Raw genomic sequence first — 14,674 nt, 5'->3', positions numbered from 1 at the left:
AAAGTGAAGACTTACCAGATTTTTGTTTCTCATTTCTTATCTCTTTTTTGTCCTTCTTCTGTAACTTTTCGGGTATATCCTTTTGGTTTAAACTTTGTGTTTCTTTTTTTTCTGTTGTGTCATTATCACTCGCATGTTGCCAATAATCAGGATCAGTTTTATAACTTACCAATTCTGTTGTGAAATTATCTAAAACAAAATAATTGCAAAATATGGATGTTCAGTAAAACTATTTTTCCTTAGGCCTTTTTTAGTTATTTCTCTGTTAATTAAAATTAAACTAAAAATAAAGATATCTTGGTAATATTTTTTTTACATAACCTTTTTCTTCTATTATTTCCACTTCTTCAGAAAACTCATTCTCTGGTACAATTTGTTGGTTTGTTTTGTCTGAGAGAACTTTTTTTAAGTGATGTTCTAAAAAAAGCAAATCAATTCATCACATAAAAAATAAAATTGTTATGAATTTAAAATTATAGGCCTATGCAAGAAAAAATACTTTTCGAACGGTGCTTTTTTTCATTCCAAACAGAGACTTGACTTTCCTTTGTAAATCTGCACTCGAAATTATACATCTCCAATCTCTTGCTCAGCGAAAGTTTAAAAGCAAAGTCAGCAGTTGAAATAGCTTCTGCCAGTGCCTTTTTAAAATGGCCAGCAAAATCCAAATCCTAAAAAAATTCAACATTTTGGTTAAATTATTTATGTAAATAAAATGGAGTAACATGGATTATAAAAAGTTCTTTTATATTTACTCTGTATCTGTGTATACTGTCATCAGAGTAAGACTCTACAGATCGTGCAGCAATCCAAGCTCTGCTAACATTTTTGTCTAAGAAGACAACATGATATCGCAACTGTTAAATAAATGCTTTGTCAAATCTATGGTGTTTTTTGTGTTGTAAGACCTACAATGCTTAAATAACAAAATCCCTTATATATGCAGAGTTTGAAATGTATCCAAAGTTTAGGTTTTAATTTTGCTTTGGTATATTGGTATAAAGGTTGAGTTTAAAAACTAGTACCACTACCATAGCAGAATATGTTATTATACTTAATTATAAGTAAGCTTATTCCTTACCACTTCTCCATCTTCATCATATTCATAAAACATATTATAATCTGGGTCACTTTCAACCATTGCTGGCCACCTGGAAAAAATTAAAAGTTATTTCAAAAATAGATTAAAAATGAAAAACTTTAATTAGAATATATATATTTTAAATAATTACGGTGGGTATCCTGGCATTTTTGCCCAGACAATTGATCCTTCGTTGTAATCAGAATAAACGAAGTGATCTTGGGAATTGCTTATGCACTCTGTCCAGTCTATTTCAGGTGTGGTACACCTAACAAAAAATATCGTCAAAAATAAGATTATTTTTGTATATATAATAATTGAATTTTGGCATACTCATTCTGATCCAAATCGTCTTTATTCATCGAACATGTCCAATATTCAGGAATCACGCTGGGGTCGATACAATTTTGCAAGAATCTCCATTTTAGACAACTTCTGATGCAGCATTGCACCCATACACCTGTACCAAAAAACCATAGTATATAAAGATTATTATAACATTGCAAAAATCGACAAAAGGTTTACACATATGATACTGGACCTCAAAATGATAAGCAAGTGCATACCTTTAGTTAGAATCTTCTGGCCAGGTCTACTTTTTTTTCTTTTCTTCTTGGCTTTCTCTTCTTCCTTGCCCAAATTTAATTCTCTTAAATGAGTTTTTCCGCTTTGACCCTTACTTTTTTGGTTCTCGTAAACCAGACTTTTTCTTTTGTGGAACGATTTTTCTTTGGAGTTACTAGATTTATTTTTATTCGGTTTTTGGAGCAGAAATTTAGAGAGGTTTTGAGCATCGTCGAAAGGGCTAGTATAGGGGGTTACTTCATTGATGTCTTCGCAACTTTAAAATAATTCAAGTTTTGTTAAAATATTAGGACAATAAAACTAAAGTTAAAACAAAATAAAGGCAAAAATTAACACAAAGAAATAAATTATTTGTAATTATTAAATGCTATAGCGTTTTTTTTTAGAAAATAAGGTTGAATATACATACATGCTCTTTTGCATAGAAGTTATAAAATTAACAAGTTTTTGTATATACTTTGTTGGTGACTTGTTTTTGTTAATTCGAAGAAAAGAATCAGCAGCCTCTGTTGGGTTCAGTTTTTTTTTTGGTGGCTCTAAAAAATGTTTTAAATGTATAATCAATTATGATATTAATTACTTTAGTGTATTAGGGTTCTATACGCCATGTCCTTACTTTGAGTTATTGATAATGTGCCAGCAACAGATTGTGCTATCACCGAATCAAATAAGTTGTCATAAACCTTTTCGGGTTTGTTTTCATCACATGGTGAAGAGGTAAGCTAAAATACAAAAAGTTTTGTTTTTATATCAATTACTTGCCAGCCTCCAGTTACAGCCTATACCAGTAGACAGGTATTGTTAACAGTTTAGTTGACTATTTTAGCTAATTAATTACTGTTGTTCATTAAATAACTTATTTAATTATAAAGATACACACATACCGGCCCGATTACAGGTTTTAATTCAGTAAAATCGTCGCTCAAGTTGATCGTATTTTCATTTTCGTCAATCTGTTCCGATTTAACTAAATTTTCTACCACTACAAATAATATCATGTGATGTTAAAGACGTAATTACTTGGCTATTTTTGATTTAAAAATTAAATTACCTGTGTCCGTGATGTGGTATAGGCTTTGCGAATTGTCCATTGTCCCAATTAGAAAGATACAAATAGTTTTACAAACGCTACAAAATGTTTTTATAGCTATTATACGGTAGCCTACTTACTGTCTAAAAACAGAATTTATATTAAACTTAATTTTACTTCATTAACTTTAGAATAATTTATGTTTCGTACTTTGGCGTAGCCTACGTTTTTTTGATTATTTACACACATTAGGATTAAAAGAGTGATCTTTAACTAAGCGTAACCCATAAAAACCTTATATAGAGCTTGGGCTTCAAATTACATATTGTTGGCGACATTTTTAATTCTTTTTTTTAGCCTAATTTCGCATTTTTTTTTGAAATTCCGATATTAAGACTTGAACAACAACTATTTTTCCCGCCTTTTTATGTTTGCGTTATCACGTGTCATTTACAACTATTATTTTAATTTCGATATATAAATGAAATTTATTTAATTATTCCGCCTTTATTATATTTAATGACTATTTAGTTTGTTTTTAAAATCATCACACGTTAATACAAAAATGGCGTGACGTATTTGGATAGTCATAACCTTCGCGTCGTTAGGGAAAGTCCCTCTCTGTCATAACTATTGCAAGAACTTTGTACAAGATGTCGAGTGGAACTCCGTTTGTGTTTGCAAAGCCAAAGTTTCAGCCTATCACATACCTAGATGGTAAGTCTGCCTATTAAATTTATTTATAAATACCTAAAGAATAACTGTGTTTAAAATAGAATTTTAAACTTTCAGATGGCCAAAGCAAGGGCAATACGAAAGACCCAAAATTAAAAATTCAAATTCCAAATCGTGGAAAAGTGATTCAAAGTCACTTTGGGCTCAAAAAAGTGGAAAAGAAAATCAACCATCGCCTACCACAAAGCATTTTTCTTGTTTCTATTCTGGAACATTTGTGTGGAGTTTATGAACAAGATGGAAAAAAGGCAAATAGCATTTTCTTGGGTAATTAATATTGGTTTTTTATTAATTTTGTATCATTAAAATTAGCAAATAATATAAATTTTAATAACTATTCATTTAAACTCTGTCTGCTTAAAATACTGTATATATCATGTAACTTTTAAATGGTTCTCCAAAAAATTGAAAGTAATAGATTTCGTCTAGCAGATCTGTTGCGTTTTATAAAAAGTGTGTAAATATTAATTAAATTAGAGTTCTGTAAAAAGATAATATACATAAAAATTTTCCTGTTTAGCGATCTGTGAGAAGTTGGAAGAGGTTGACATAATTTCGCCCTTATCTTTTATGGAAGAGTATGCTTCGGTTAGACATCAATATAAAGCTTCGTTTTACAATCTTATTCAATCGGCATCAGCTCTTAACCTTGATTCTAGATTACAACTTAAATATGGAAACCACCCAAAGTAAATATGTTTATGCTAAGCAGTTTTAATCATTTGTTATCGCAATTGAATTCTCAGGGTTGTAAAAAAAAAAAATTATTTTTTTAATAGTAATATCAAGCCGTCGAAGTTTAATCTTATTACCTCGAGATTTAAAGAAGAGTTCGTGGAGTTTGAAAGATTGGGAAAAGGGGCTTATGGTATAGTCTGTAAGGTAATGTAAACTGTACATTTATGTAAAATTAGTGGGATACCTTGAAACACTCATTAAACTTACCCCACTTGCCCTAACTCAAGGTGGTTAATGATTATCAACTCACATTACTCACCATAGGTTTTAGAGTGACCAGGGTATAGGGGCTGAAAAAAGTGCTAAAATCACTCTTATTTTATGTTATGCAAACATTAATTACTTTTTGTTTTATAAAAAGGCAAAGCACAAAATGGACGGACAATTTTATGCGATGAAAAAAATCCGCATCAAGAAAGCAAGCGATGTGGATAAGATTAACAGAATGATCAGAGAAGTACAGTCATTAGCAGGTACAACATATCGATTTTATAACCAACTTACCAACTTTTTAATAATTAATTTTAAATTTATGAGTTCATATTTAAGACATTTACTACATATACAACCCAGTTTAAGATATTTAACATATTTACAAAAATTTGAATTTTTTTGTTAATTATTTTAGCCCTTCAACAACATGCAAATATTGTTCGTTATCACCAAGCTTGGATGGAGCAAGAATTCTCACACCTCGGTAAATTCACACTTTTGCAGTGTTTAATTAAAATCAAAGATTCTAGAATGTTCTAAACGCGATGGTTTTTCTCTATGCAATTTTCGTATCATTTAAGATCAATGGGCCTTGGGTTAAATTCCTGCTGGTACCAAATTGTGAAGTTTTTAGGCAAAGCACTAAAAGTATATTATACCTAAATATCTTTGTGAAATGCCAAAACTTATATATTTAAATGGAATTATAATAGTTGCGCTAATTAATATTCTTTAGCTGATTTTTAAACTTGTTTTAATAGCAAAACAACAGAAAGGAAATGAATCTCAATTTCAATCTGGAGATGCAGAGAAAAACAATTTTGAATTACCCGATTATACTTCATATAATAATTCAAATTCAGTTGGTTCAAGTAATGATAATTTTTCGTTGAATTCTTTTGAGGATGCACCTTATACTAACTCCAACAAAAATGGGAAATTTTGGAGGTCCAATTCCAGTCCTTCTCTTTCACATCTTTCCAGTTTTTCTAATACCAGGTTAGTTCATTTTTTATATGTTTTATAAGTTCATATTGTAACGGCATGGCATAGTGGTAATAACCAATTTAAATATAGCATCTTTATTATACCCCTTATCTTGGGTTTGATTCGAAGTGCCAGCATGTTATTTTTATGTGTGGATAATAAGTAATATTTAGTTTTTAAGCCTTCAATAAAAATATATTTATACTTTTTTAAACTTTTAATTTTGCTAATATAGAAATGGATTTGATTGCATAAGTAATAAGCGAAGTAATTTTTATATTGGATCAAATAATACGGAATCATCGCACTCAAGTCTACAAGACAATTCAAGAGTAGAAAAATATAAAAAATCACAAAATGTAAGTAATAATTATACTTAAAATTTTAATATTAAAAATATATGTAAAAAAGTAGCTTATTGCATGTTTTTAATTAAGAAATCGTTTTTTTTTTTTCTATTTAATTACTTGGGTTTTAAAATATGTTTCGACTGGTTTTAAAATATGTTTTTGTACTACTAGTGTTGTTTTGTATTATATATACAAATGGAATTATGTGAGAAAACACTTGCAAGTTGGCTACAGACCCGTAACCAGCAATTATCAGCTCAAGAAAGTGACAGCAAGACAGGTAGACAATTTTAAACATTGTAAAAATTAAACTAAAAAAGGGAAAATTTCTTTATATTTTTTTATTTTGTTAATTTGCAGATTTATTAGTTATAAATATTAAATTAAATTTTTTTAATTTTAGAAATTAAGGTGGACGTGGATGTTGCTTTATGTATTTTCAAACAAATTGTAGCTGCATTGGATCATCTACATACAGAAAATATTTTTCATCGAGATGTTAAGGTGAGTCTATAACTTGTCCTAAAATTTATGCACAATAAAAATGACTTACTGACCCACAAGGTCTTGGGTTCAAATCTTACCAATGATTTATTTTTCACTTGTTTTCTCTTATTAAAACTTATATTTTTTTTGTACTCTAACTTTCAGCCGAGCAATATATTTGTGTGTGGCGAAAAAGAACCCCACGTCTTACTGGGTGATTTTGGATTAGCTCGAGCAATGAACAATAAATACGAACCCCTCACCCCACTTGGTGACCTTTCAGCGAACTTTGACGAACATACTACCGGGGTGGGAACGACAGTTTATGCCGCACCAGAGCAATTAGTGGGACAAGATTATTGTTATAAGGTCAGTAGCTTGTTTAAAATTATTTTTTTTAATCTTTTTTTTTAAAGTGAACGATTTTTCTTTAGGCTGATATGTTTAGTATCGGAATAGTGTTGTATGAGTTATTATGGCCTCTTTATACTTCACATGAGAGAGATCACGTTATCAAAAGTCTAAGAAATGAAATTATACCAACTAAGTTCATGGATACATTTCCAAAAATTGTAAGTCCTCAAAAATAATAATATCATAACATTGTTTTTATTGAGAACTGGCAATACTAACTTTATGAATGGTTTTAGGGTAAATTAATATCCACACTTATTTCTCATGACCCTGATAAAAGACCATCAGCAAGCGAGTTATTACAAAATCCTTTATTTTTGTCAGAAAACGAAAAGGTAAAATTAATCAAAATGTTAAATTTAAATAATAATCAAAATCCATTAAAATAACACCTAATTTTGTTTTAGATTATTTTTGAAAGAGACGCTGAAATAAGTTTGCTCAAAACAGAGAATAATGAACTTAGAACTAAAAATTTAGAACTGCAAAAGTTGGTTGAATTTTACAAATTAAAGGCCAACTTAACAACATAAATAAAACCTAAAAAGGGCAGTATACTTTTGAGTACTTATTTTTAAAGTCCAATTGGTTAGTTACAAGGTTGTTACAAAATTGGTAAGTACTAAGGGGCCTTCAATGATAGCTTGTCTTGCCGTTAGCTAAATTTATGCCCGTACCTTTCTCTAACCTAAGAACTAATCTTGTGTTTTGTGAGTAGTTTAAGTAGTTTGATTTCATAAAACAGCAAAGTGAATTTCGAAAGCTGTATTTTTTATTTTGTATGCAGATTTATATCATTGTTTTTTTTCTATTTTTTTTGCAATGACTCTGTAATATCAAAAGATACACAATTGTACTTGCCCGGTATTGTTTAATACATTGTTTACTGATCATACAATAAAATAAATACCTCTGTACTGATATATCCTTAGTGATACTTTGAGTGGATGTCCTCACTTCTTTGTCGATTTGGTATATTGGTGTCAACTGCTTCTATAATTTAGGTGCATATGTGTATCAAATGAGTACATCACCATGTTTTATATACTTCCCGAACTACTAGTTAAATGATTAGGTATGATTATTTACCCAAAGTGTTTGGTTACCGTTATTTACCAAGATTCTAGCATGTTATAACTCAATCATTATGATAAATTGAAGTTTTTATAAGCTGAAAACTCATCCTTAAAGGCATTTTGGTAACTGTCTGTAAGTTCTTTGTGTTCAGAACCAAAAATGTTGCTTCGTTTTCCGTCACTTATGATGAATTGGCATTCTTTTCTCAGAAATTTATTTCGTTGTAAGGCTTTGTCATAAGATGGGATCTGGTTTTGTAAGTGTTCCATTTTCTCATAATATTTTGATTCTTGAATAAGGGCAGCGTGCCTAACCACACTAAATTTAAAGAAATTTAAATACTGTTAACGTTGGACAAGACACAATGCAATAAAATATTACTTTTTGAGGTAAGAAATAATAAAACACGTAAAAAGATTCACACAATTTATAAAAAAAACAAAGTAACAGTACTTACATGTCCTGATGTTTTTTATTTAACTCATTTTCTTGAATAATCTTAGAAGTCATGTTTATTTGTTTTCTTGAAAGCAGGTATTACGGTATGTTTTATTTTAAATTATTTTTTACAAACTAACGGTTTATGGAAATGAAATGGTGATCGCTGTTGTTGTTAATAGTAACACTCCTAATATTTTTGTAATGTCGATTTAATTTTCTTATGTAATAATTTTGCAAAAAAAACAATGAGTACATATTGTTGTACTACTGGATAAATATTATCAAAAACTACAAAAGTATTCAAAAAAATGTGAATAACTAAGCCATTAATGATTAAGTTTTTTCATCGAGGACGAATTGTTTAGAAGGTGCTAGCACTAGGCCAGTCTGAAAAATAGGGCAGTTTTCGACGAGATCTCGTGCGTGCAAACGCATTAAAACTTTTTATTCAGAGGAATATTTTATTCAAGAATACCTAATTTGAGCTAAATATTATTGTTGGATTTATTAAATTTTTGTTTCTGTTTTAAATATATTTAAAAATAGCGAGGATAAAGTATATATCCCTTATGTTTGAAGTATCCCGTATGTTTGTGACGCGGGCTTTTGAACTTTTTTTTTTTTGTATATAAAAAAAATAATTATATAATTAAAAAAATACTTTTGGGTATTTTGGAGCAAAAAAATTACTTACAATCTGATTTGAGTCAGTTTAACGTCTTTAAAATCAAGTTTTTGTCAAATTTCGTTGACTTATTTTTTCTCCCAAAATAGCGATTTTTGGCATTTTGTACAAGGGTATAGCCTTGGTGTTTTTGCTAAATTTGGCCAAAAATAAAAAAAAAAATTTTGGCATTTTTTTGCAAAAAGGGCATTTACAGTCTACTATAACCCATCCAAACGTTTTAAATCTGTTTTTAACAATTTAAAAATCACCTTTTTTATCAAAAAATAAAATTTGTGAAAAAGCGACTCTTATGCACCATCTTGCAGTAAAAAAAATAAATATAAAATTTAAAATAAATACTTTTGGGTGTTTTTGGGCAAAAAAATTACTTACAATCTGATTTGAGTCAGTTTAACGTCTTTAAAATCAAGTTTTTGACAAATTTCGGTGACTGATTTTTTTCCCCCAAAACAGCGATTTTTGGCATTTTCTACAAGGGTATAATAGCCTTGGTGTTTTGGCTAAATTTGGCCAAAATGAAAAAAAATATTTTGGCATTTTTTTGCAAAAATGGCATTTACAGTCTATTATAACCCATCCAAACGTTTTAAATCTGTTTTTAACAATTTAAAAATCACCTTTTTTATCAAAAAATAAAATTTGTGAAAAAGCGACTCTTATGCACCATCTTGCAATAAAAAAAATAAATATAAAATTTAAAATAAATACTTTTGGGTGTTTTTGGGCAAAAAAATTACTTACAATCTGATTTGAGTCAGTTTAACGTCTTTAAAATCAAGTTTTTGACAAATTTCGGTGACTGATTTTTTCCCCCCAAAACAGCGATTTTTGGCATTTTCTACAAGGGTATAATAGCCTTGGTGTTTTGGCTAAATTTGGCCAAAATGAAAAAAAATATTTTGGCATTTTTTTGCAAAAATGGCATTTACAGTCTATTATAACCCATCCAAACGTTTTAAATCTGTTTTTAACAATTTAAAAATCACCTTTTTTATCAAAAAATAAAATTTGTGAAAAAGCGACTCTTATGCACCATCTTGCAGTAAAAAAAATAAATATAAAATTTAAAATAAATACTTTTGGGTATTTATGGGCAAAAAAATTACTTACAATCTGATTTGAGTCAGTTTAACGTCTTTAAAATCAAGTTTTTGTCAAATTTTGGTGACTTATTTTTTTCCCCCAAAACAGCGATTTTTGGCATTTTTTACAAAGGTATAATAGCCTTGGTGTTTTGGCTAAATATGGCCAAAATGAAAAAGAAATATTTTGGCATTTTTTTGCAAAAAAGGCATTAACAGTCTACTATAAGCCGTCCTAACGTTTTAAATCTGTTTTTAACAATTTAAATATCACGTTTTTATCAAAAAAAAATTAAAAAAAAACGACTCTCGTGCACCATCTTGCAGTAAAAAAAATAAGTATAAAATTTAAAATAAATACTTTTGGGTGTTTTAGGGCAAAAAAAGTCCTTACCATCTGATTCGAGTCAGTTTAACGGTACAATATGATTTGAGTTGGTTTAACGTTTTTAAAATCAGGTTTTTGGCAAATTTCAGTGTTGGGTATTCTTGTAGAGTGGACAGAACATTGTTTTGAACAAATCTTTCAACCAAGTATCTACGTTTGAATATCTATGTAAATAAACCGCGACTTTTCATCTCCCGCGTTAGTTCAGTGGTTAGAGCGCCAGGCTGCAAAGCATCCAACTCGGGTTCGATTCCTTGGTTGGATATTCTTGAAGAGTCGATGGAACGTTGTTTTGGACAAATCTTTCGACCAAGTATCTACGTTTGAATATCTATGCAAATAAACCGCGATTTATCATCCCCCGCGTTAGCCCAGTGGTTAGAGCGCCAGGCTGCAAAGCATCCAACTCGGGTTCGATTCCTCGGTTGGGTATCCTTGAAGAGTCGATGGAACAACGTTTTGAACAAATCTTTCAACCAAGTGTCTACGTTCGAACGAATGTACCCTCCAAAATGCAGATGATTATGTGCCGCCACGCTAGCTGGTGTGGAACAGTCGAATACTTGCGAGTCGGCTATGCTGGGTTCGGCAGAGGTGAGGCGGCGTCTAACCGGTTCCGGTTGTTTAGCAAACTCCTGTTTAGCTCTTAGAGATAAGCTCTAAGAGATGAGATCTTACAGCTAATAGAAAAGTTTCTATTAAAATTTTTCTTTTAGCTGTAAGAGCTCATCTCTTAGAGCTTATCTCTAAGAGCTAAAATTTTTTTTTTTGTAAAATTTTCTATTAAATTTTTTTTTTAGCTGTAAGCTGAAAACATCAGCTTTTTTGACTTAATGAGTTGTTTTCAATTATATTTTCAGTCTGAAAGTTGACATTTCTAACAGACATCGCTGTCTAAAAATTAGATAATTTACTAACAAACTAAAAATTATAAATTTAGATTTTTTTTTTTTTTTTGACTTAAGTTAAATGCAATAAATTGTATTCCTTGTCAGTCTGTCTGTTTGTCTGTCAGGTGTCAGTTAGTTTGGCATCAAAATTTAGATTTTAAAATTTACTTAAAAAAAACAAATTTACCGTTCTAAAAGTATGTTCCAGGTACTAGAAATCCTTTCTTTACAGCCTTTCTTTACAGCGTTCTTCTGGCTGGCATTAAAATTTAAAAAAAAAACACGAAGTTGTCAAAATTTGCACGTCGTCATTAAATTCGTCTTTGTGTTAAATCCCTTGGGCTGTTGTCGAAATTTCCGGATAATCATTTTCATAAATGTTATCTTTTTGCTGTTTTTTTGCTACTTTCTTAATAATTTTTTGTTAAAATCCACAAAATTAAAGTTTACAAGCCTGGCTTTGCAAAATTAAAGTTTAAAATCCCGCGTTATCAAACATACGGGATACTTCAAACATACGGGATATATACTTTATCCTCTCTATTTTTAAATATATTTAAAACAGAAATAAAAATCTAACAAATCTAACAATAATATTTAGCTTAAAGTGTGTATACTTGAATAAAATAAACTTTTGAATGTAAAATTATAAAATAAAGACTATATTTTAGCATAGAATCAACAAAACAATTAGAAGCATCGCGAGTTAGTTAAAGTGAATCAATACTTTGTTTTACAATGCCGTTACAAATACATAAGAATATGGATTACATAGAATTTCTTTTATTGAAACTTTATATCTTGATCCAAAAGTCCAATAAAAGTTTTAAAAGCAAACAAACTTCCTTCTACTACTATATCTCCAGTAGCGTAAGCTGCCAAGGCATTCCTCTCTTGAATAACTATGGTTTTCCAAACCTTGCCGGTAGTTATCAATTTGACATCAATTTTAGAAGGTTGAGTTGTTGGATTAATGTGGTATTCGAAAATACAATGTCGCAAAATATACCAATACTCTTTAGCGTCATCAGTAAACTCTATTACTGTAGTGCTAGTTATCGTATCATCGCATATTTCTGCATTTAATTTGTAAATTACAAGTCCCATTATTTCATCCGAAATCATGCCTTTTATTGTAGACCTTCTAGAAAATGGGGCCATTTCTACGACATTACCAGTCTCAAACTCCTGAGCACAAGTCAGGTAGAAATTTCTAGCATTTGAACTAACCGAAATCGTAGCTAAAGCTCGCATTGCTTTTAAATTAACTTGCTTAGCATCTTCATAAACCTGATTTTTCTTATCAGTGCTTTCCAAAGCCATTGTAGAGACCTCTAGAGCCCATTGTAGTTCTTTAGCCAGAGGTTCGCCAGTTTCATTTAGATGAGATTTAAATAATTTAATACTAGCTTCAGCCGATGCTATCATTTTATCAACTCCGCTATAACCCTCGGGAAACTTACTGCCCAGAAGTTTTATCATACGTTCGGATCGTTCAACTGGTAATAAGGGGTAAAGGTTAACAGGTCTTCCGTCAAACCAGCCTAAAAGACTGTCGTATACATTGCGGACAGACCACGCGACGGTACCATAATGTTCTTGGAGAAAAGGATGATTTGCAAGAGATGGCGGCAACTTAACTTTTTCAGCAATCTCGTCCGCTGTCAAATGCTTGTTTAGATAACGAATCGTTTGATCGTTTACAAACTGGATTGCGTCTCTATAGGCAGTAATAACTTCGTAAACTTGTTTTTCTCCAGACATAGGCCTAGTATGGGATGGGACCATGTGTTTAGCCCGAAGGCTACGCACTACGTCCAAGCTAGCGACCCATTGCATACTACTACGTGGGGGCGAGCCTCTAATAGCATACAAGTTAGGAAAAGCTTCATATATATTATCAGCTGGCATGATTACCCTCTTCTCTGGAAACCAGACTGAGATCTGGTCGTCCGTTTCACCCGGTGTGTGAATTAATTGAAACTTGAGTCCTAAGAAATATAAGAGTTATTTTAAAAAGTTTGCCTACCTTTATACACTATTTAAAAGAAAATGGAAAGCATCTTACGACCCTATATTAACGCATTTTTTTATAGCACATAAAAAGCAGTTTACCATTTACATAACAAGCTTATGTTTATGATACACGCTAATAAATGTCCATAAAAAGTCTATAAAATACCCAAACCTATAGTGATATTTATATAGTCGTTTTAAAATTTAAATAAACGCAAAACCTGCTAGTTTGACGTCCAGTGTTTTATCAAATGTATGGGTTGGCTTTGCAAGCTCATATGTGAAAGTTTCCGATGCATGTAACCTTGGTCCTATACCGGCGTTAATAAGTTCTTTCTGATTCTTTAACAAGTTCCCGAACTGTCGCATGCCTCTTCTGAAATTTACTTCAGCGGATCTTACTGTGTATATACATAGCAATACAGTGTAAACAAAGCTGCCATTAGATACAAAAAGGCATGAGACTGCTACTTACTGAACCGCTGAAGTTCGAAGTCGGAAGACTGGTGCATATAAATATTTACATCAATTCCTGGCTGATTTACCTCTCTAAGAATTGCAGCTGTGCCCATCACGTGATCTTAAAACAAGGCCAGGAATAAATAATGTTCGTTTAAGTCCAAATTTTAACTGTTCTGCAACCTTACCTGGATGAAAATGAGTTAATACAACTCCCTTCAATGGCTTGTCAGTTATCTTTCGCAACTCTTTAAACGCTTTTAAAGCACTTTCTTGATGCTCGGTTGTATCAATAATAATTATCCCGTCCGTACCTATACAAATAAAATTATAAATAATTAAACACACATAGGACATGCTATCTTATATTCCAAAGCATTGTATTAGCGTATTAGGTAATCCAAAAGAAGCGTAACGACATTACCCAATGCTATTAAGAGAGTAATTGGCATGTTATGGGGTTTAATGGCTTTGAATGCGGTATTTCCTATGCTATTAAGTTCGGTTTATGGCAATACAGTTTAAACAGCATGTATTTGCAGTCATTAATGTGTAAAGTAAACTTTAAATTTACCTTCGACCATAATGACATTGGATATGGCAAAACCAATCGCAACGTACACTCCATCTGTAACTTTCACCACAACCTCTTTATTGAACTTCGAGCCATGCTTAATCAATTTATCATCACCGGCAAAATTAAAGCTGGTTTCGCTTGTTTTAACAACTTTCGGGGAGTGATAAGATATCCATATTGCGTAAAGTCCTACAGCAGTGGTTATATACAATGCATATTTTAACAAATTGGTCATATCTGCGAATTCTGCAAGTAGAAAATGAAACGCTAAAGTCGCAAGTTAAAAGTGCTCATTCTATCTAACTGTTAGCCTAATAACTTGTTTACAACATGTAAATATAATTTTAAACATGGTAGCAATAATCCATTAAACATTTCTTATGCGTTACTATACCGTATCGATCGCTCTTAAGGAAGTTGCTTCATGATAGTAAAAT

General features: G+C 30.9%; 3 protein-coding genes across 4 annotated transcripts; 1 reads left to right on the top strand and 2 right to left on the bottom strand.

Moving 5' to 3' along the window:
- The first annotated feature begins 3,344 nt into the window (after positions 1-3,344).
- On the top strand, positions 3,345-7,186 carry LOC145760385 (eukaryotic translation initiation factor 2-alpha kinase 1-like). Its single transcript, XM_082574268.1, has 14 exons — positions 3,345-3,413; positions 3,489-3,698; positions 3,952-4,120; positions 4,211-4,313; positions 4,531-4,642; positions 4,798-4,866; positions 5,144-5,381; positions 5,605-5,728; positions 5,891-5,999; positions 6,123-6,223; positions 6,371-6,574; positions 6,640-6,777; positions 6,856-6,954; positions 7,027-7,186. Exons 1-14 carry the CDS (start codon positions 3,350-3,352, stop codon positions 7,150-7,152), a joined length of 1,866 nt encoding a protein of 621 aa, XP_082430394.1. The 5' UTR covers positions 3,345-3,349; the 3' UTR covers positions 7,153-7,186.
- Positions 6,923-8,295, bottom strand: LOC145760413 (uncharacterized). 2 transcript variants are annotated; one of them, XR_014286584.1, is made up of 3 exons: positions 8,154-8,295; positions 7,530-8,014; positions 6,923-7,447 (listed from the first exon to the last, which is right to left on the bottom strand). XR_014286584.1 is itself a non-coding variant. In XM_082574298.1 (2 exons), exons 1-2 carry the CDS (start codon positions 8,204-8,206, stop codon positions 7,765-7,767), a joined length of 303 nt encoding a protein of 100 aa, XP_082430424.1. In that variant the 5' UTR covers positions 8,207-8,295; the 3' UTR covers positions 6,925-7,764. The 2 variants fall into 2 exon arrangements, 1 of the variants encoding a protein (XP_082430424.1); XM_082574298.1 differs by having other exon boundaries at positions 6,925-8,014.
- A 3,636-nt stretch (positions 8,296-11,931) lies between these two features.
- Positions 11,932-14,473, bottom strand: LOC145759664 (linear primary-alkylsulfatase-like). The gene is made up of 5 exons (XM_082573514.1): positions 14,235-14,473; positions 13,849-13,974; positions 13,677-13,781; positions 13,423-13,602; positions 11,932-13,176 (listed from the first exon to the last, which is right to left on the bottom strand). Exons 1-5 carry the CDS (start codon positions 14,470-14,472, stop codon positions 11,969-11,971), a joined length of 1,857 nt encoding a protein of 618 aa, XP_082429640.1. The 5' UTR covers position 14,473; the 3' UTR covers positions 11,932-11,968.
- Between the last annotated feature and the right edge of the window lie 201 nt (positions 14,474-14,674).

This window comes from Corella eumyota, chromosome 7 (assembly GCF_963082875.1).
Source record: "Corella eumyota chromosome 7, kaCorEumy4.1, whole genome shotgun sequence".
Classification (NCBI taxonomy): domain Eukaryota; kingdom Metazoa; phylum Chordata; class Ascidiacea; order Phlebobranchia; family Corellidae; genus Corella; species Corella eumyota.
Note: the sequence above shows the minus strand (reverse complement) of the source record. Positions and strands in the feature narration are given on the sequence as shown.